At 32.0% G+C, this 21,262-nt stretch overlaps 1 protein-coding gene across 4 annotated transcripts in view; it reads right to left on the bottom strand.

Annotated features, from left to right (window-relative positions):
• The window catches only part of LOC134681205 (sodium-dependent dopamine transporter-like), a 65,608-nt gene that overhangs the window by 27,635 nt on the left and 16,711 nt on the right, over positions 1-21,262 (bottom strand). For 2 of the 4 annotated variants that reach the window (XM_063540708.1, XM_063540707.1), the window contains exons 3-4: positions 10,801-10,906; positions 398-571 (exon numbers count right to left, since the gene is read on the bottom strand). In XM_063540708.1, the coding sequence (XP_063396778.1) occupies positions 398-571; positions 10,801-10,867 (241 nt within the window). In that variant the 5' untranslated portion in view covers positions 10,868-10,906. Of the gene's footprint in view, positions 1-397; positions 572-10,800; positions 10,907-11,265; positions 11,444-12,556; positions 12,668-21,262 lie in introns of those variants that run through there. The other 2 variants (XM_063540710.1, XM_063540709.1) reach the window with 2 other exon arrangements.

Below are 21,262 nucleotides of genomic sequence, written 5' to 3'. Positions count from 1 at the left end.
AATACTTGAAGACGCTTTGTGCAGAAACAAGTATCTCATATATTCTAAATATTTGTTTTCCAAATTCTGATTGTATCTCTTAATTACCTATTTCTATCTGGACATATTTTGTTTTGTCTAATTTTAACTTACGTTTAGCTAGAAGGTGACTTTTATCGCCGTTATTTTACATGCTAATTTCAGTATGTGTACGGACATTTTTGATAGGTTTTCTAGCATTTATTATCATAGCGCAACTTGATACAAAAAAGCCAGAAAAGCAAAGTAGTAAGGGGCTGTTCCGCATCTTGAGGTTTTCTAAAATTAGTCAACTAAAATGCTCACATTTTCCATTCAAAATTAAAGAAAATGAAGAGCATTCTGATGATTAAGTATAAAATTTCTATAACAATTTTACCTCCGCCATTTTTATAGCAAAGGTATGGAAACCTCCAAACATTTGCCAAGTCAACAGCAAAACCTATCACAGACAATAAAAAATCTATCTTTTTGTTCCACGTCTCCCTCTCTTCCGGTTTCTCATCTATTTTATCCGGATTATCAAACGGAGTCTTCTCCGTCTTTTCCATTGCTACAAAGAATAAAAAATATATTTAGCTTATCTCTCTATAATCATGACAGACTCATTAACTTTGATGGGAATTAACGATTTTTCTTGATTACGGTAAAATAAATTTTTATTCTTTGAAAAGGAAAAAAATGTTTTTTTCAAAATTCTGTATTTTATATTTCAAAGTGAGAAAAAAAATTAAAGACTACTCATTAATTTGTGTCTACTTACAATTTGTACATTGTAAAAACATGAAGCACGAGTTGGAAGCTTTAAATCTATTATAACATATTGACTCGACTATATTCTTATTAAGCTTGCAACAACAAATAGTTCTGAAAAAATATTTTGAAAATAGTTTATTGGAATAGTAACACAACAATAGAGCAAAAAAAAACAAACCCAAAAAACCTCCAAAGGTCAAATACCGTATTCCATACTATATATCAAGATACACATCTCCTTACATTAACATACATTGGAAATCGGTCCAACTTCGACTAACAAAAAGCATTAACAAACTGCAATATAATGTTTTAATATATCCAGACTCAAGTTAATACAAAAGTCACATTTTTGTAAATAAACTCATCATAGAAACCAGGACTAAATTTAGTATATACGTCAGACCGCGTTCCGTCTACAAAAGACTAAACAGTGACGCTCGAATCCAAAAAAGTTAGAAAGGCCAAATAAAGTACGAAGTTGAAGAGCATTGAGAACCAAAATGCCTAAAAAAATTTGCCAAATAAAGCTAAGGTAATCTATGCCTGAGGTAGAAAAGCCTCTAAAAGAAAAGCGAAAAATACCAGAGGAATATTCAAACGCATAAGTCGAAAATAATCAGACAACGCCATGGCAAAAAGACCAACAGACAAACAATAGTACACAAAAATAACATCATAGAAAACTGAACATTAAGCAAATGGAATGCCATCAAATACCTGGGTTGATCGCAAATGCATCGCAAAGATAAGCAGATGTTGCTCCACATGTGGCACCCGTCGTATTGCTTATGTTCTAACAATACGACTTTCTTTAAGTTGACAGTGTTACCAATGCCAATAAACCTATTAATACGCTCCAAACGCAAATTATTTATAAACGTTTTTTTTTAACTAACATATAAATGATGCTTTTTCCTTTTGTTATAACTTTCCTGGTATCCCAGCCGGGTATATGTGTAAAAGTTCCAAATATGTGTATCGCGGGGTTCCAATACATTAATTGTATCTTTCATCCTTGAAGAAACCAATATATTTTGGGTAATGTCAAAAGAAAATAAATATATAACCCCCAATTGGATATGGCTTCTTTTTATGCTGGCTAATGTATTGATCTATAAATATCCTTTTCCGGTGATGCAATGTATTAAAAGTACAGAAGAGTTCGAAGTATAAATGTTATAGGAATTAGCACTCAGTCTTAAATAAAATCAATAGAGTATTTTTTTTTATTTATTTATTCGTTCTAGGAGTTATGTGTTATCAGGAAGTTCCTTTGTTAGAGATTTTAACTACTATCCTTTTAACAGAAGCTTTAACATAGAAGTGAATAACATTCCTTTCGAACATTATAATAGAAAATGTACTTCAATAGAATTTGGCAGATGTGCATTAAGTCGGTTCATTTTCATTTTTTAAAAGTGTCAGTAATCCAGAGTAATTTGCTTTTTTAATAGATTAATGATGTTAGTGCTCTAAGAACTAAAATCATTTTTCAAATGTCACTAATATACTACGCTTTTAACGCATGTAAGACAAATGAACACCGTATAGCGTAAATAACAGCTTGGCTAAAGCTGGATTTCAAATCACGGCTTGAATAATTAAACGCAAAGATAATTCAAAAAGTAGAATATGTTTAACCACCAAGCTGTTCAGAATGAAATTATCAATAGGAAAACGAAGAAAATGCCTTTGAGGTTGAATTTAAATTTAGTTTTCTTTTGTACAGAATTTAGACTTTATTTATAACAAAAAACCGAAGGGTTATTGTAAATGAATGTTGTTTCTATTGAAGCATCTAAAATATGTTAAAATCTTTTTAAAAAATCCAGCAAAATATAGATGATAAATCCAAATTCTAAAAGCAGGTATTTGCTCACAAGAATTATAATCACCAATAGTTTCTAATTAAGACAACGTAACTGTCATGGAATGTACAGTGTCAAAGATGATAAATGACAAACGGTGCTGTACAGGTTACATACTCAGCAATATTATAATTTTAATCAAATGCTTTGCAGACAAATTAGTGAACATGTACACTAACATTGAGATTGTATTAAAATGAAGAATTTATCAAAAAGACAATAACCCGACCAGATAGCTAAAAACAACCCAAAACCATCAATGAGTATTCGACACAGCAATAAAATCCTAACACGGAGGCGAGTACTCTCAGATCTGTTCATTGTGTCTTTTTGTGTCGGGATGTATAAGTACCCGGCCACGTCCACTTTTATTTTTTGTCTATCTGATGAGTTAAGCCTTTTTCAACTGATTTTTATAGTTCGTTCTATTGTTGTACTGTTATACCACTGTCCCAGGTTAGGGGAGGGTTGGGATCCCGCTAACATGTTTAACCTCGGCACATTATTTACGTATGTGCCTGTCCCAAGTCAGGAGCCTGTAATTCAGTGGTTGTCGTTTGTTTATTTGTTACATATTTGTTTTTCGTTCATTTTTTTACATAAATAAGGCCGTTAGTTTTCTCGCTTGAATTGTTTTACATTGTCTTGTCGGGGCCTTTTATAGCTGACTATATGCGGTATCGGCTTTGCTCATTGTTGAAGGCCGTACGGTGACCTATAATTGTTAATGTTTGTGTCATTTTGGTCTTTTGTGGATAGTTGTCTCATTGGCAATCATGCCACATCTTCTTTTTTTTTTTAAATTAACCTGGTCCCTAAACAAAAACGTGTAAGTACAGTGAATATAGACGTCACCCTAAACTACGAAACATATAAATGAACCAAAATAATTAAAAAAAAAACCACACAAGAAGAACAAAGGCCAAAGTCTTCGAAAAAGTAGAAAAATGTTTTTAAGTGTTAATTTTTTGAACATTCAAAAAAACTTCTTATTATCTTGAAACAAAGTAGCGAAAAAGTTTAAATATCAATTGTAAAAATATTTTGAGTCGTTTGCCTTATATAAATGGTTTTGATCGGAAACTGCACTCTGTAAGCATTATTTCACTCTATATTAATTGGGAAATCTTTGAGCTTTATATCATATTTCCAATTTCACACTAAATTGTACGGAAATGCTTTCCCTTGTATAGTTTCTCTTGTTGACACTTATAAAAATGCAATTTAAAGCAATACAATTCTGTAATGAAAATTGACGTATTTGTTACAGATATCGGATAACGTGTTTAAGATAAATCATAACTACAGAATAATATCCATGATAAATAGGTCTGATAATATCTTGATGTATTATTACTATGTTGTCTTGAAATTAAATATCTCTTTAGTCATTCAATTAATTTCAAATGTCGTTTAACGCCTAAATAGACTTTATCAAGAGAGAAACTTCAATTGCTCATTTGGGCGCTTTTAACAGAATAATAGATCTCTTTGGCGTTTTTATATTAAAACGTTAAAAGGACTGAGAACTATATAACGACAAAACTTTTCTTGTCTTTGTGTTGGTTAAACAACGCATGTGATAGGAGTAGATTTGTAATCGATATTTTTCTAATAAATGTCTCTGTGTAAAAGGTAAGGTAAAATTACAGCAATATATCAAGAGGCATATATTTTTAATAAAATACCTATTAAACATTTACTTCCTACGATTTTCTCTCTTGAATTACCTATCATGATTTCCTTGATAGATGGTTGTTGCTTACAAGGAAGCTATTAAACCTAGAGTTCCAAATAATGAAGTTCGTAAATTTTACGGACGACATCACGAGTTGGTTGACCGTTATGGAATAACCGTTTCACAAATGATATCGGATATGTTGGTTACGTCGTAACTGCAATCCGTTCCCTTTCCATGAATGTGACCTACCGAATAAGACTATTTACCGGATTTGTTATCACATAAGCAACACAACGGGTGCCACATGTGGAGCAGGATCTGCTTACCCTTCCGGAGCACCTGAAATCACCCCTAGTTTTTGGTGGGGTTCGTGTTGCTTATTCTTTAGTTTTCTACGTTGTGTCATGTGTACTAATGTTTGTCTGTTTGTCTTTTTCATTTTTAGCCATGGCGTTGTCAGTTCATTTTCGATTTATGAGTTTGCCTGTCCCTTTGGTATCTTTCGTCCCTCTTTTACAGATAATTTGAGACTACTATAATACCCTTAAAATTACAAAACTCCGAGACTCAATGATTTGCCGTAGTAAGTTATGCTTTTCTTACTTAAAGTCTTGTAAATAAGAAATTTTGTATTGGGAAACGGAAGATTACAATTCAAAAGACGTATTTATATCAACCTTTGCACATATAGTCTGAGACTCTTGCTGTTCGCAATCAGGAAAAAAAGACTATCATGTTTTTGTATTTTTTGTGTGATTAAAACTTCTTGAATACCATGATGCATTTGGTCTATTGGAATAAGATAATATCGATAATTTTGAACGGACTTCACTCTCCCCCCCCCCCCCCTTACATATCTGTTGAAATGTTTTTAAAAATTAATTGTAACATACATGTATCTACAAATAAAACTTATACAAAGAATTCCATTTTTTTCATCGGGATTTCAAATTAAAACGAAGTTATTTGCGATACAAAATCGGTTCATTTACTTAGTATTCTTATTTATTTCAACAGTACTAGTATCTTAATTTCCCTTTCAGTCAAACCCCCTTCAGTCGGTATCAGAAGAATGAAAGCTAGTCTAACCCGAAAACTTCCGTCCTTCAGGCATATGATTACGAGAGGGCACTTATTTTGGTTTTGTTGTAATGCAATACTGGCATTTCTAGAAACAGGAACTGTGACCCGTTATCTCCTAGTTTGTGTAGTCTTCGAATGAAAAAATACGGAACACCATGGAAAATGAATTTCGAATAATTGCACTCTTGGTATTGCTTTTCTTGTGGTACCGAACATTTGATACGGAAAAGTCGTACAAGGTATACGTGCCATAGTTTCAAATTTAACTTCTATACCAGATATTTTATATCAACAGCTAAATATACGTAGTTATAAAGACAATCAACAGAAGTATCTGCCACAAAAAAAAACAAGATAAGGGGAGATAAATCTTAAAGATGTGAAAAGACATTCGGCAATCCCCGGTAGAATCCGATACTGTCCTTCTATCCATAGATAAAGGTACGGAATCACCCGAGTTGAGACGAATGGATTGAAAAGTCTCTGAATTCGCAAAAGAGTAAACCTTATTCCTATTAAAAGATTAATTAGACAAACTGGTAAGCCGTTTCAAAGATAAAAAAAAACCATCATTAATCTTAACTCTGTTGGTAGCGTTTCGAAAAATTATTAACTGCACCATGAATTGTTCAACAACGATTTGAATGCCCCTTTGATATCTTTCGTTTCTCTGTAAAACATTAAAGTTAGACATTATGAGAACTTGGTTATGAAGTCTTCTCTGTAATTTTATATTGTATTATGGAGAACACTTTTAAAGTATGATTTACTAGTGTCTAATCCATTTTGCTTTAATTTAGCAAATAAAATATGTTTAAACAGAATCAGATTTTTTCATCGAATTAACATATCCCGATTTTAGGACATTCTGTGATGTTCAACACATGTATCACGTAATACCACACATAACAATAGAGAAGTTGTGTGATAACCAATGACCTATCTTACTCTGCAAACATGAAAATGAAAATGTCAGACAAATGAGTGTACATTTATGACCTTTTGTTGACCTTCTGCTGTTGTTTTTTCTATGGTCCGGTTGTTGTCTCTTTGAAACCTTCCCCATTTCCATATTCAATTTTATGTTTACACGACGCCTTAGGGTGCGGGAATTTCTCGCTACATTGACGACCTGTTGGTGACCTTCTGCTGTTGTTTTTTCTATGGTCGGGTTGTTGTCTCTTTGACACATTCCCCATTTCCATACTCAATTTTATGTATTACACGACTTGATGTACACAATGAGTAAACGCATAAACGATATATACATAAAATTTAAAATGGAACTGGAGATTTTTTTTTAAAGAGACGACAGCACGACCAAAGAGCAGAAAACGGTCAAAGGCCACCAATAGATCTTAAATTCAGCGAGAACATTGTAGAAAAATACTGAATTTTGTTTGTATTAGCTTTAATATCATGATATTTTTTTTGTAAATAGATAATTAAACAAACAATACTGTTCAGAAGTAATTACTTGAAAAGGTTTTTTGGATTCCTTTAATAAAAAAAGTCTTTTTCGCAGTGAGCATAAATCCGTTCTTTCACAATCTCTTATGTAATTACTAGTAATGTAATAAGTAAAAAAATTTCAGTCTTGGAGTTTTATTTTTTCACCTAAAAATCGCTTGGAGTCTGAAACTCATGAGATAATCTTATAGACGTGTGACGAAGACGAACAATCAATCTTTTAAAAAAGAGCCGACATTTCTACACTATCGTATTGCACAAAACTTTTGCACCCTTCTTTGTATTGTAAAATGGCTGATTACAGGACAAATGGATTTTTTTTTAACTTTTGGTGCGTGAAATAGGCTTTTAAACTAAATTATGTTTCACAAATAATTCTGCATCATTTCTTGCAATCTATGGCCTACTATAATTTGCTGACAAGCGTTTGTTGTTGATCAATTTTCGGCTTGCACTATTCAGATATGACTTAAATAACAAATCAAAGCTATTCATTCCAAATTATTTATTTAGTTCCTGTCAGTGACTACTTACAAAGCACAAACAATTCAGGGAGACTATAAACACCAGAATCAATCTGGTCATGACAAATTTCCGCATATTTTTCTTTCGTCTATTGATTCTTTGGCGTTCGGTACTAAAGTCTTTAAGAGTCACCGAATCATATAAAAGCTGAATAAACAGACACTTTGAACTAATTGAATATACATACTCAAATGTAAAGCTAAAGGTGCTTTGTTCAACTGATCGTAAAGCAATGTAAATAATTGTCTATTGGCTATTTATCGGAATCTTGTTTTTGAATACTTGTTAACATTATTGATAAATACTCCAAAACCTGGAATAAAATTGGCCGACTAAAGTCTCAATGTTAGTTTCCATTCTGTAACAATTTATACCTTCATTAAATCTGAAATCCAATAACAAAATGAATCAAAACAAAATCTTTCATCCGTGTTTTAGTTATAAGATATTCTTTCATTGAAAAATATTCAAATTTTATTTCATCTTTTTAAGAAAGAAAAAAGGATCCCACCAATAATAAAGAAAACTGGCACAAGCAATAAGGAGAAAGTAAACATAAGCTCTGAAGAGCCTGAATCGTTCACTTTTTTTTTGCTTAAATCTTTCATCAGTGATTATTTTGCTTTTCAAAATATATATTTAAATGAGTGGCTTAAAAATGCCATTTTAAATGTTCTAATATGTAACAGTTTTTTGGGGGGAATCACCGTTATAATTTTTCTGTCTATGAAGAAATAACATGAAAATGTGGTGTCTTCGTAGCGCGGGTAAAATTAAAGTGTGCACCTGGTCCACATTTTGGATGTTATTTCGAATAGGCAGAACAAAATATTACAGCCATTTCTTATAATTTAATTCCTAATTCCACTTTCAGCTGGAGTTAATCATGAATAAACGTTGATGACGTCATGTTGACATGACACAATTATGTCTATAAGCTGAAAGACAAAACACTGTCAGCTAATCAGAAGGCGCGATACATCCAAAATTAAATTATTGAGATACATAAGCCAAAAACAGTTTCAGAGTAAAAGACTCTTATAAAGTTAGAAAAAAATGATTAACAAATTGTGACCTAATAATCATTTTCATCCACTGTAAGACTTTTCTCTAAATGCTTTTTTTTTTTTTTTAGATATAAGCCAAAAAAGCTGCATTTTATCCCTATGTTCTATTTTTAGCCATGGCGGCTATTTTGACGAAACAAAAAAATAAAACACAAAATTTATTTAAGATATCGTAAGGATCATTCAGCTCCAGTTTGGTTAATATTAGTTTAGTTGTTTAAGGTAAAAAAATGTTTGAAATAGTTTACGCCGGACGGATGACGATGGACGCCATGTGATGCCAAAAGCTTGCGTTTACTTTGGGAAAGTGAGCTCAAAAGGGCATGATAAAAAAGAGCTCAATTACATAAAGAGTACAGAAAAACACTTCATAAAAACTACAAACAAATACCATAGAATTGAAAATCTGTCGACTGAAGTTACTTGAAAATACAAAAATAAAAGTTGCTCCGACTTTGAAATGTGTTTACACTTTGTAATAAAAGAAAAACAAACAAACATAAACGATCTTTGTCAAATAAAGATCTAGAAGAATAAATAATTACACGAATACTGAAGATAATAAAACATGACGTCGTAGGATTTTACATAACATCATTTTAGAATTTGAGATGAATTGTTTTTTCCAAGACTGTAAAATTGGCAGCATACAGTTATATTACCGACAACTATGCGATAATCGCAGGGAGTAGTCATAGTAGTGTAACACCTACTGGTACTATATTACTTCATGAGGTCGATTCCTTTGCTGACTATTTTTTGGGGCTCTTTATAGCCTGTTGTTCGATGCAAGTCAAGGTTCCGTGTGTTCATGTGTGTTGTAAGTAATGTCGAGAGTAAACAACTAAATGTATTGCAACTGTCGTTTTATATTTTGCGTTCTTTCGTGTATCTCTGCACTTTGCTATTCTTCTCATCAGAATATAAAAAGAAAGATCCAGGGACTAAAAGATTACATGGTATGATGTAAGAAATAAACAAAAACATTGCCAGTAGTTGTTACCCACATCAATGTATTATGTATGTTCATGTTTTTAGGAATTTGCTATAAATGACATATCTGGCATAACTCTGTAAAGGATAGTTATTAGCGACTTGACTTGAGGAGGAGAGGGTTCAGATTAAGCGTACGGGATCCGGAAAAAAGACATGTCTACAGCATGTTGACTTCGTTTGTTAGGTTGTTATAAGCTGGAAAGTCGGTAACAATTATGACAATTTTGTCATGGATAATTAAATAAACACACAAAACTTAAAATAAAAAAGAAGATAATTCATTTAATCGGATAGAGTGATTACAAATGCAATTTGGACGGCAATTCGATGCGCTATTGAACAAAAACAACCGAGAAAAACCAAAACAAACATTAACAATTATCAATATTTTTACTTTACATACTTTGCAAAGTCACAAATATTTTGTATTAATAACTGTTTTGATAGGGTAACATCTGTGCCAAATTGATTTGAAATTTTCTTTATTCTTTTATTTGAAGAAAAATATTAGTTTAAGTCAATGTATGTATAATTTATATACAATTGCGTCATTTAGTTAGTTTTTGCAAATGAAAATTCTAACTGATGACGAAAATTGCACATTACAAGTCAATGATCTCAAATTCTAGTCTGTTATTGCTTATTATAACGTTTTAACGCATGAAGGTAATATGTGTTAGAAAGTGCAAAAGATTGGACTAAGCTATATAATAACGTCAATTTGAAAGGCATCGTAAGTTGCAGGTGTTGGCATTGTCAACGTATATTTGTTCCACCGACCAGAAGTTCCAATGGAATCTTTGTTATAAACATTGTCATACTATCTATTCCTATACCAATTATTCCGTTGGGAACATTTACTGTAATATTTAATCCTGCGGAAATAATCTTCCAGAACATTTTTTTTTCTTTTTGGAACTCATATTATTAAGAAATAATTTTCCGTGACAGCATGACTTATCATTGATTTTGGTCATAATTATAAATCAACTATTTACAACAAATTGTTTTTCTTCTTTCCACAATTACCTTAATAGACAAAATCCTTTGTAGTTTTGGGTCTTATATGCTCTTCTTCAACATCGTAATTTTTGTTTGTCGTTTCAACATTTTTTTTATTCGTGCGACACTGATGAGTATTATGTATGTCTGGCATACAATTTTTAAACTGCCACCATTGATGAGTTAATTAATTACCTAGAACTGACGTTATTTAACTAGTACTCATGATTTTTTTTTCAAAATTGAGAATTAATTAAATATTACTTTGGAATAAAGCATGCACAAGTTCTTAAACATGAGAAGAACAAGAAATGAAAATTTGACTACATACCTAGAGGCGTTGTTTCCGCCACTGCATTTACGGCCAGTGGCTTAACGTCGGCTTCAAAGTCATTCATTCTGAGTTTGTAAATTACGTCATCACTGAGAAAGCGTCACTGAAAAAAATCCAAAAATAAATCTATTTTTTATCCAATGTCAGTGTCCATAGCTTTTTTGTGCAGAGTTCAAAATTGTACTATAAAATTCCCTCAACAAAGTTGTCACTATTTTTTTGTCAGTCCCTTGTTCAATTATAAGCAAGCACTGACGCTCGTAAACTCGGCAATCACTCGGGAAAGTTCGGAAAGCCGACGATCCTGATTCGGAAGTTGTCTCTTGCTATGTTAGATTGTTAACTAAATCTACAGAGTTAACTTATAATACATATACTATCTAAAATCGATGTCAATTTGTCTATTTATCAGTAGCAGAAGATTTAACTCCAATTAATATAGAACCTGAACAAATAACTTACGATTTCAAAGTGATTACAAAAACTTTATCAAGCTTTAAAGGAATAATCAACATTTGTTTGTTAATAGACGTTTCTGTAATGATGAAACCTGAAAAATTCGATACATTAAAGGAATAATTTGTATGAGTCTTTTATGTAAAAATGAATTTAAAAATCCAAATGGTCTGTGAATTATACTTGAATTGTGGTCAAACCAGACTGTCACTTAAGATATTTAAAGTTAAATGAATAATAATGAAACATTAATAGATACTCGATATTTCTACAAGTGGCTAAACTAATATTGTATTATTACTAAAATACTATTTAGAATACTGTTTGCGCTGACGTATATGGACATATGATATTTTGATAACTGAAATTATTTTTGTACATTTCACAAAGAATTTAAACATTTTAAATATTTTCTTTTTAAGTTCAGGTTTTAAAAAAATGCCCTTAATTTGTATTTCAAATACACCGTGATATGAATAGCTCTGGTAAATATTTAAATTCGATTTCTGTTAGATTTAAAAACTATTTGAGTCTGATTTTTATTTTGTTGCCTTTTATTATTGACAATCACTAAGCTAACTTATAAAAAGAGTGTGTTGTATTTTAATATCTATATAGAGTGTTAGCTCTATATGTATAACACAGGTTTCAAGTAGAGTAAAAAGTATGCAGTGTTTATGACATGGCGATAAGGAAAGGAAACGTCTTCCATTGTCATACAATACTATACTTAGGTAAATTATTTCTGACTTCGAATTATAATTAAGAATTGAATGCTTCTTTTTGTAAATTTATTGGGGTGTAAAAGCTTTGACCGACATCATGAATGAAATGTTATTGTCTCATGCAACTGCTTACGGAATAACATGTGATATGCAATTAGCCAATCAGAATAACGTATTATAATGAAACATACATCTAATGTAATTATTAGTCATTAAGATTCACATGTATTTTATCTGTGTTAATAAAATCGCAATCCAAAAACAAAAAATGGTATTTATTATTTGTACGAACTGTCCCTAGCCCTTAGCGCTTTTTTTCATTGATTGTTACGAATTACATGACTAAACCTTTGAAGAACTCAAGGCCAACCGTTAGATATTTATATAGATGAAAAATTCTATATATATATCGGGGCTAAGATTTTTTCTTCTAAATATACAAATATAAATTAAGATAAGCGCTTGTTTCCAGTGTCGTTTCGGATTTCAAAAGATACGTCTTTTTAAAAAAATAAATTTGCAATAAATGTTTAAACGCAGCGGGTGCCACATGAGGAGCAGGATCTACTTACCCTTCCGGAGCACCTGAGATCAACCCCATTGTTGGTGGGGTCCTTGGTGCTTATTCTTTAGTTTTATATGTTGTGTCATGTGTACAATTGTTCGTCTGTTTGTCTTTTTCATTTTTAGCCATGGCGTTGTCAGTTTATTTTCGATTTATGAGTTTGACTGTCCCTCTGGTATCTTTCGTCCCTCTTTTAAAGAGATTTATTTCTGTATTCCTCTATCTCCAGGATTAAAGAAGAAGCATATCACATCCTTATTGTTAAAGATAACAATGTAAACCAGGGTAGACATGTGCCTAACCCTTCTTTTTAATAGGCTTACAGATAAACATTTTGATAACATTGTTGCTATTTTATCAAGTGCGTCAGGTATTAATTGGATAACTTTCAATTCGCTAATTTTACTTGAAACATTTTTTTTACGTGGAATAATTGAACTTATTTACATCTTGTACTTTTCATTATGATAATAAAAAGATAATGTATGATTGCCGATTAAATCTGTATCTTCCAGAGAACAAATTCTCACCATAATGTTTAACAATTCAAAAGAAAACAAATTGCCTAATTCATGCTAAAACAACGAGCAACACAAAGCAGATAGATTAAAGACATCGAGTAACGACACCCAAATGAATTACACATCTACAGTGTACTGGAAGTTGGACCCCCTATAGGATATACACATCTACAGCGTACTGGCAGTTGGACCCCTATAGGAGATACACATCTATAGCGTACTGGCAGTTGGACCCCCTATAGGAGATACACATATACAGCGTACTGGCAGTTGGGCCCTCTATAGGAGATACAAATCTACAGCGTACTGGCAGTTGGACCCCTATAGGAGATACAAACCTACAGCGTACTGGCAGTTATACCCGTATAGGAGATACACATCTATATCATACTGGCAGTTGGACCCCTATAGGAGATACACATCTATAGCGTGTTGGCAGTTGGACCCTCTATAGGAGATACACATCTACAGCGTACTGGCAGTTGGACCCCTATAGGAGATACACATCTATAGCGTACTGGCAGTTGGACCCCCTATAGGAGATACACATCTACAGCGTACTGGCAGTTGGACCCCTATAAGAGATACACATCTATAGCGTACTGACAGTTGGACCCTCTATAGGAGATACACATCTACAACATACTGGTAATTGGAACATTGGGGAGATAGACAGCTACAGCGTACTGGAAGTTGGACCCCATGGGGAGATACATATCTACAGCGTACATGCAGTTGGACACTGCAGGAGATACACAGTGACATCTGCAGTGTACTGGCATTTGGACCCTGTCCAAAAACGTACTGCCAGGTTTACTGCAACTGATGCAAATTACTAAGTTCTACATAAAGTTTAACAGTTATATGTGTCAAGAAAAATAGACGGGTGACCACAAAGCATAAGTATTAGTGTCTACGTATAACGTATACTACAAGTAGTTGTTATTTCCCACTGCTAGCTTATAGCTCAATACTATAATCATTTATAGGAAGAGCGTATGTTTGTAACTATTTTACATTGGTCGTTTGTACCTATACAAGATACCAGAAGTTTCTTACAAGAACTTATAGTACTATAGAAAATGTTACTGTTTCGAACCAATTTTGTAAATAAAACAGACTAGTTTGTAGCTAGTACTTTGTACTAAGAACGAAGTAGTAGTATTTCAGACATGAAAGATGTAAAGAAAACTTAAGCATTAAGGTGGTAGACCTTGGTTAAGGGAAATAACTCTTAAAATCATCAGTACGTTTGTGTCAGCCATTTTCATAAATATGTTCTAAGCTTCTAGGATACATAGATTATTTTCAATCTTTTTCAGGTAAATGCTTAAAAATTAATAAAACTTGACTATTACAAACGCATCACTGAATTATTAGTTATCTCCCTGGACTAAGGTCTACCCCCTTAATTTATGCAATCAATACAATTAAACAAGAACTAACGACAACCACTTCAATATAAGCTCCCGAATTTTGACAGCCAAATAGAGAATGTGGCGGGACAGTGGTGGTACTGAACAAAATAAGACCAAACTATAAAAATCATTTGCAAAACTCATTAAATCAGTTCGATGTACAAATAAACAATCTTTCATATAAACAAAAGACAAAAAGCACCATAAAGCTGTTGCTGTGTCTTAAAAACTTTCAATTTATTTGGTAACGTTTCACCAAATAAAGGCAACCAAACGATGGTTATTCGCAGATGTCACGCATATTTTGACTTGAAAATAGTGGAATTGAATATCAAACAATATGGTTTGTCTACATCAAAGATAAACTGCTTTTGCTTTGACAATTGTGCTGTAAAACACATATTTATAGCTAAATTATCGCCTTTGCAAACAGACACTTTTCTATATTTTATCGCGATATTTACATATTAAATCGACTTAAAGTATTCAATGTGATGTTTTAATTTTCGTTGTATACGTATTTTATCAAAAGTACCAGGATTATAATTTAATACGCCAGACGCGCGTTTCGTCTACATAAGACTCATCAGTGACGCTCAGATCAAAACAGTTAAAAACCCAAATAAATACAAAGTTGAAGAGCATTGAGGACCCAAAATTCCAAAAAGTTGTGCCAAATACGGCTAAGGTAATCTACTCCTGGGCGTAAGAAAATCCTTAGTTTTTCGAAAAATTCAAAGGTTTGTAAACAGAAAAATTTATCAAAATATATTATTACTAGCAGTAACTTTTCTCTTTTCAGCTTTTGCATAACTATATTTATTAGACAAGCCGATATCGGTGCATTACGTTTGCGCGCATTACCATTACATTTGCGCGCAAAAATCATTACGTTTGCGCGCAGCTTTAACTTACATTTGCGCGCATTTTTTTGACAGGTAAACTCAGGTAAAATACAGGTGATAATACTTATTTATTTAGTAATTTGTTCAATTATTTACATGTATAATGACTATCAGTATCCCTTCCGTTAGTATAAGTCTCCATGATAAGCCAGGGGAAAAAAGAGATAAAGCCGCATACTTTTTTCGATTTCAAATACAATTCAACAAGTCAAAGGTGTATTCAAAATTTTAAGAAAATCTGTAACATAGCCCATCTATTGTAACTTGATCTCAAGCTATAACGGAGTGTATACTTGATTTTAGAATTCAATATGAACAACATATTATTTGAATTAACAAACTATTTTCAAAATTAATAATTGATACTCATATCGTTATTAAGATACAAAAAAATATAGTCATGTATAATGTAATATAATTTTTATTTATATTTTTACCTAAGATTACCTGCAAAATCAATGAGGGCAATTGTAATCAAAAGCTGCGCGCAAATGTAAAACATTTTAATCCCCAAATGCGCGCAAACGTAGTGCGCCCAGGGATATGAATGCCAATGAGACAAATCTCCATTCAAGTCACAACTTAAAAAAATGTAAACCCATTATATAGGTCAATGTTCGGTCTTCGGGACTCTTCAAAACGGAGGCTGGGTTCGTCATTAAATTTAAACTATTTCCGCGGAGTAGTCCGGTGCTAGAGATTGCTGTACTGTTCAATAATATTCAAAATTCCAATTGCTCTCTTTTATTTAACTACATAGAAAAACATTCCTGAAGTTGCCAGAAAGACAGTGTGACCTTGTAACAGGTGCTTGGTAAAACGCAATGAAGATATTGACGTCATAATTAAAGTTCAATAGGATATTTAAGATAATGCACTTACGGAGCTCAAGATTAATGATAAAGATCAGGATTAATGATGGGGAAAGAACATCATCAATGTTTTGTTAAATGTTTTTAGAAGTGAATAGTACATTGATAGTGAATCAGAAATATTTTAATTAACTGTATAAGTCTTAATTATATACCTATTTTTACTGCACAAAGATTAAGCAACACAATTTGTTCATGTTTAAAATGTGCGTTTAGTTAATAGGTCGATTTCGTTTTGACATACTTGGTTTTTCATTTTATATCAGCCATTTAAAAAAATTACAAAAAATCGATTACTAGTATTACAAACGTTTAAAAAACAACATCAAGATATAGAAAATTACTTATATATCAAAGACGGATTTTATCGAGTATAATCTAGACAGTTTTATTACATGTAAATTGACGATGATAACGTATCAAATAGCTAAAATACATGCCACAAGTGTTTAAAAGTGGAATTTAATTTTAACATTTGATCTCAGTTTTAAAATATATTTCGTGAATGCATTTATAATTGTATATTAAGTTTAAGGTAATTTGAGTTTTTTCGAGACAAGCGATAATGCTTTACATCAGACATCATTTACATCTATTACTTGTATCAATAGTTAATCAATAAAAAGTAACACAGAAAAAGTAACCAACCAGAGTACCTCGCATTAAGTTGAGAATTCATGCTGGAAGTCAAACCAGGAACATATATATATATATATATACTGTTCCCAGGTCAAATCGATTTATATCTGGTCAGAGTTAGAATAGAACATATCATTTGTTGCTCACCGAAAATTAATGATTCTTTGAAGAGCTCAATCGTTGATATTATTATATACAAATGTATATCAAGACGATTTTATTTTCGAACAGTTTTATGACTATAACTGATTGGTGTTTAACGCTACTTTCATCACTGTTGACTATTTCGAAAGGGCCAAAGGAAGTCAGATTGCCATGACAGAACCATAGAAAATATCTATCTCAGTCAACTTCGATTAAGGGAGCTACACTTTGATTTTTAGGGGGGGGGGGGGGGGCTAGGATGAAATTTGAAAAAAATAGGCAGGACAGGAGTTTTGAGTAAAAAAAAAGGCAGGATGAGACACTTGCAAAAAAAAAGGCAGGATGACAATTTATGTAAAAAAAATCAGGATAAACTTTAAAAAAAAAGAAGCAGGACCGGATAGATTGAAAAATAAAAAAGCAGGACAGAGATTACAACTTAAAAAAAAATGCACCCCCACCCCCCATAAAAATCAAATGGTAGCTCCCTAAAGTCGAAAGCACCTGCCACGTAACCTTATAGTTATCAGGCTAATGATTTTAGTAGAAAGACATTTGCTTACAAAGACAGCGGGTTTAAACGTTTTGATTGGTACCAACCTTCAACCTTACAAGAAACAATAGTGTAAGATCACAACATAGAAAGACACACTATATGCGAATTTTCATATGTGTTACTAAGAAACAACAAAGTCCTACAAAATCAACTTAGCTATTTGCTTTAAAAAAATGTTTATATTTGACATAGTAATAAACCATGTCAATAGAAAATCGAAACAACTGCAATACAGAAATAACACATATGTTTTGATAACATTTAATAAACCTATTACGATATCTTCTACTCCATACTGGAAGGCTAAGCTTTGTTGTCAAAAGATTTCCAAACGAGAGAAATAAGACAAAGCCAATATTTGTAATCAGACTCGGAGCATTAACAACATCATAGTGTTTGTATTTGGTTAATTGCATTCCCACTAGGAATACATACGACTCTTAAGCTGATGTTATAAACAATTGTTATCAATACATAATGATAGACTCGACCACAGAAACCACATTGATAACACTTAAATGTTTATTGGGGCTTTGTTTAATTACTTAACATACCGCTTTGAACACGAGAAGTATGGATAGCTTTCATAGCATTAATAGAACAAGAGAGTTATGGATAGCTATCATAGCATTAATATCACAATAATTGATTCAATACTTCAACAGTATTTTAAATCATACTGTTACAATATTGTAATGCATCTTGATTATGTTTTTTTTCCTTTTCAATGATATGAATATTTCATCTCAACAAGGCTTTTTATAGACTGTAATAGTTGTACAAATTAAATGTCTGAAGGACAGACATACTGACATTATATAAATGACACATAGCTAGCCTAAGAGAATGATAGAGCAGATTGTTGAAAACATTGTCATCTGAGGCTAAGCCGAGGTTTACCATGCAGTTTCGACCTGAATCACTCTTCTATATAACCCTCTTAGCTATGCGTTATTTAGTTTATCATATTTTATGTCCTATCCTTATTGTCTTTTGCTGTACATTTTAAATTGAAACTTCTTTAACGATGTTGTCATGCACTTAAATGCAACAGAAAAAAAAAACAATAAAAAAGATGAAAGACCATTCCTTTTTATTTGACAGCGGAATTTAATGCTATGCATTGTCCTCTAAATAATCGACTTTTTTTTTTATTAATGTGCATGATAGGGTGACATTGAAGACTATTGTCTCCCGATGAGCCATGGTGTAGAGTAAATTATCACCTTTGTACCATCCAATCAAAATTTGGTATTTTGACGTGAAGTAAAACAAAGTATTATATTATGTATCGAACATGTTCGTTCGTGTTTGTTTTATAGTATTTTTTACGTGTAATATGTTTTGTGTTATGTACAATTTGCAAAGTCTGTATGACTAATCATATTTAATTCACACGACTTGTACTATATATTTTCTAGTGTATCTTATAGACACTCGATTTAGTACACGTACGATGATGATTTCTAATAGAATGTTATTACATATCTCTTTGATAAGATATTTGAAAATTTGATTCATGTTTTCAATTTTATTAAGCATGCCTAAACGGATTTCATTAACACGGGTGCTTTCGGACCACGGTGATGTACGTTTCGCGATCTGGTTTTTAGTGATGTTCACAACTAATGAAGCGTATAACATTTCAGGATTGGTCTCTAGAGTAATAATTGACCCTTAGATTCCATGTAGAATGACATTTTATGTTTTCTCAATTTTCTTTTCATCTTAAATTAAGTTGAAACAGTTTTGTCTAAGTTATAAAGTTTGATCGAATATCTAGGTCTCCATTTGTATAAATTTGTATATTTCAGACTATAAACACGTGGAAACAAGCACGAGCACTTCAGGCGACTTCCGGTGCTCGGTGCGGTATACACATTCCCGCTTTAATTAAACTAACTCACTAGCTACCGTATTTGAAAGAATTTCCTATCGTTATTGATTCTAAATTGGTTGATGTTTCATTAAGAAGAAATACTATGAACAATCTTTTTTAATGTTTCACAACAACGTTTTCATTTCCTTGCTTGAACCATTATAGATACAGAATGTGTAATAAAAACAAGAGGTCACCAAAGGACTGATCTGCTTTCCATTTTAAAATTGAATAATTAAAATTCCAATATAAGTGGCCAATGATGTTCAAACATTAAAAATTCTATCATAATTGATAAAATATTTTTTTTGCATTGATTGTAGCTAACCTGCACATTTTATTCGTGACAATGTTCTGGTATAAAACACTTTATTTGAGTAAAAGTAAATATATTTCTATTTTAGGATTCTATAGATACACAAACATTAACTAGGACTTTATATTCCTAAACTATGCTACCTCAAAAATATTTACAGCGTAGTGCTTATGTATTATATAATAATTTTATTAGCGGACAGAAAAGTATAGCCAAAGGATATTTTTTTCTGCATCTAACAATGTAATGCTGGACACCAACATGGCATTTTTATTTAACCAGGCTAGATAAAAATGATCACGCGAGACTTTGGTATACACTAGGGTAAGGATTTTGGGGGTAGTGGGGTAGGATGATTTTGGTTGTGTCCGCCATTTTTGTATAGTCTTCATTTCAATATGCCATTTTTCATTATACTTTATACCTTTTTTTCCCATTATTCTCTATTCTTTATATTTTAGCGCCTCAATATTCTATATTCTTTATATTTTAGCGCCTCAATATTCTCTATTCTTTATATTTTAGCGCCTCAATTTTCTCTATTCTTTATATTTTAGCGCCGCAATATTCTCTATTCTTTATATGTTAGCGCCTCAATATTCTCTACTGTATTCTTTATATTTTAACGCCTAAATATTCTCTATTCTTTTTTTTTCTCTTTATATTTTTGGCTCATTATTCTCTATATAGTTTCTACTTTGTTAGCAACGAAAAAAACACTTATACATATAACGTTCATCCAAAGCGCTTTTCTGGATTTATATTTAACAGGAATACTAAAGGCAAAAAGTTTAAAACGAAGAATGTATAACAATGTTGTAATTTTAAGAGCCAAATAGAATTAAAAATTGTCTCCATAGTTGTACGTTAAGATTTGAATGATGACAAGCAATTACAGCTTCCAATACAAGGACAACAAGGAAATGGTACGATTGTCACACGCTAGGATTAGGAAATAACTGTATTGTATTTTAAGCTACGACGGCATCAATTGGGGATTTGATGGTTGCAAATTAAGTTTACTGGCGACGCGTTAGCGTAGACAGTAAACGGGTATTTGCGACCATCAAATCCCAAATTGATGCCGTCGTAGCTTAAAATACAATATTGTTATCTTTATTCTAATGAAACGGGCAGAAAACAACGTTAAACATGTATTTAAAATCTGCCATATGCCGTCTGACTGCGCTTGCGCGTACGTCCCATGGCATCAATTGTCAATTGATGCCATGTAAAAAAAAGTGACGTTATCCAATCAAAATGAACGTTACAAACGTTGTTGCATTATAATCTCTCTTTGATATCATACTAGATATTGATATGATTTATTGCACGTGCACATATGTCATGCTTTTTTGAAATTGTTTGATGTGAATTTTTTCAGGATATTTTAAATATAGACTCAATTGCTTCCGTACTCTTTCCTTCATTGTAATGCGTGTTCATCTATGGATGTATCCAAC

Source organism: Mytilus trossulus, chromosome 8 (genome assembly GCF_036588685.1).
Source record: "Mytilus trossulus isolate FHL-02 chromosome 8, PNRI_Mtr1.1.1.hap1, whole genome shotgun sequence".
Classification (NCBI taxonomy): domain Eukaryota; kingdom Metazoa; phylum Mollusca; class Bivalvia; order Mytilida; family Mytilidae; genus Mytilus; species Mytilus trossulus.
The sequence above is the reverse complement of the archived record's forward strand: the minus strand, read 5'-3'. Positions and strand labels throughout refer to the sequence as shown.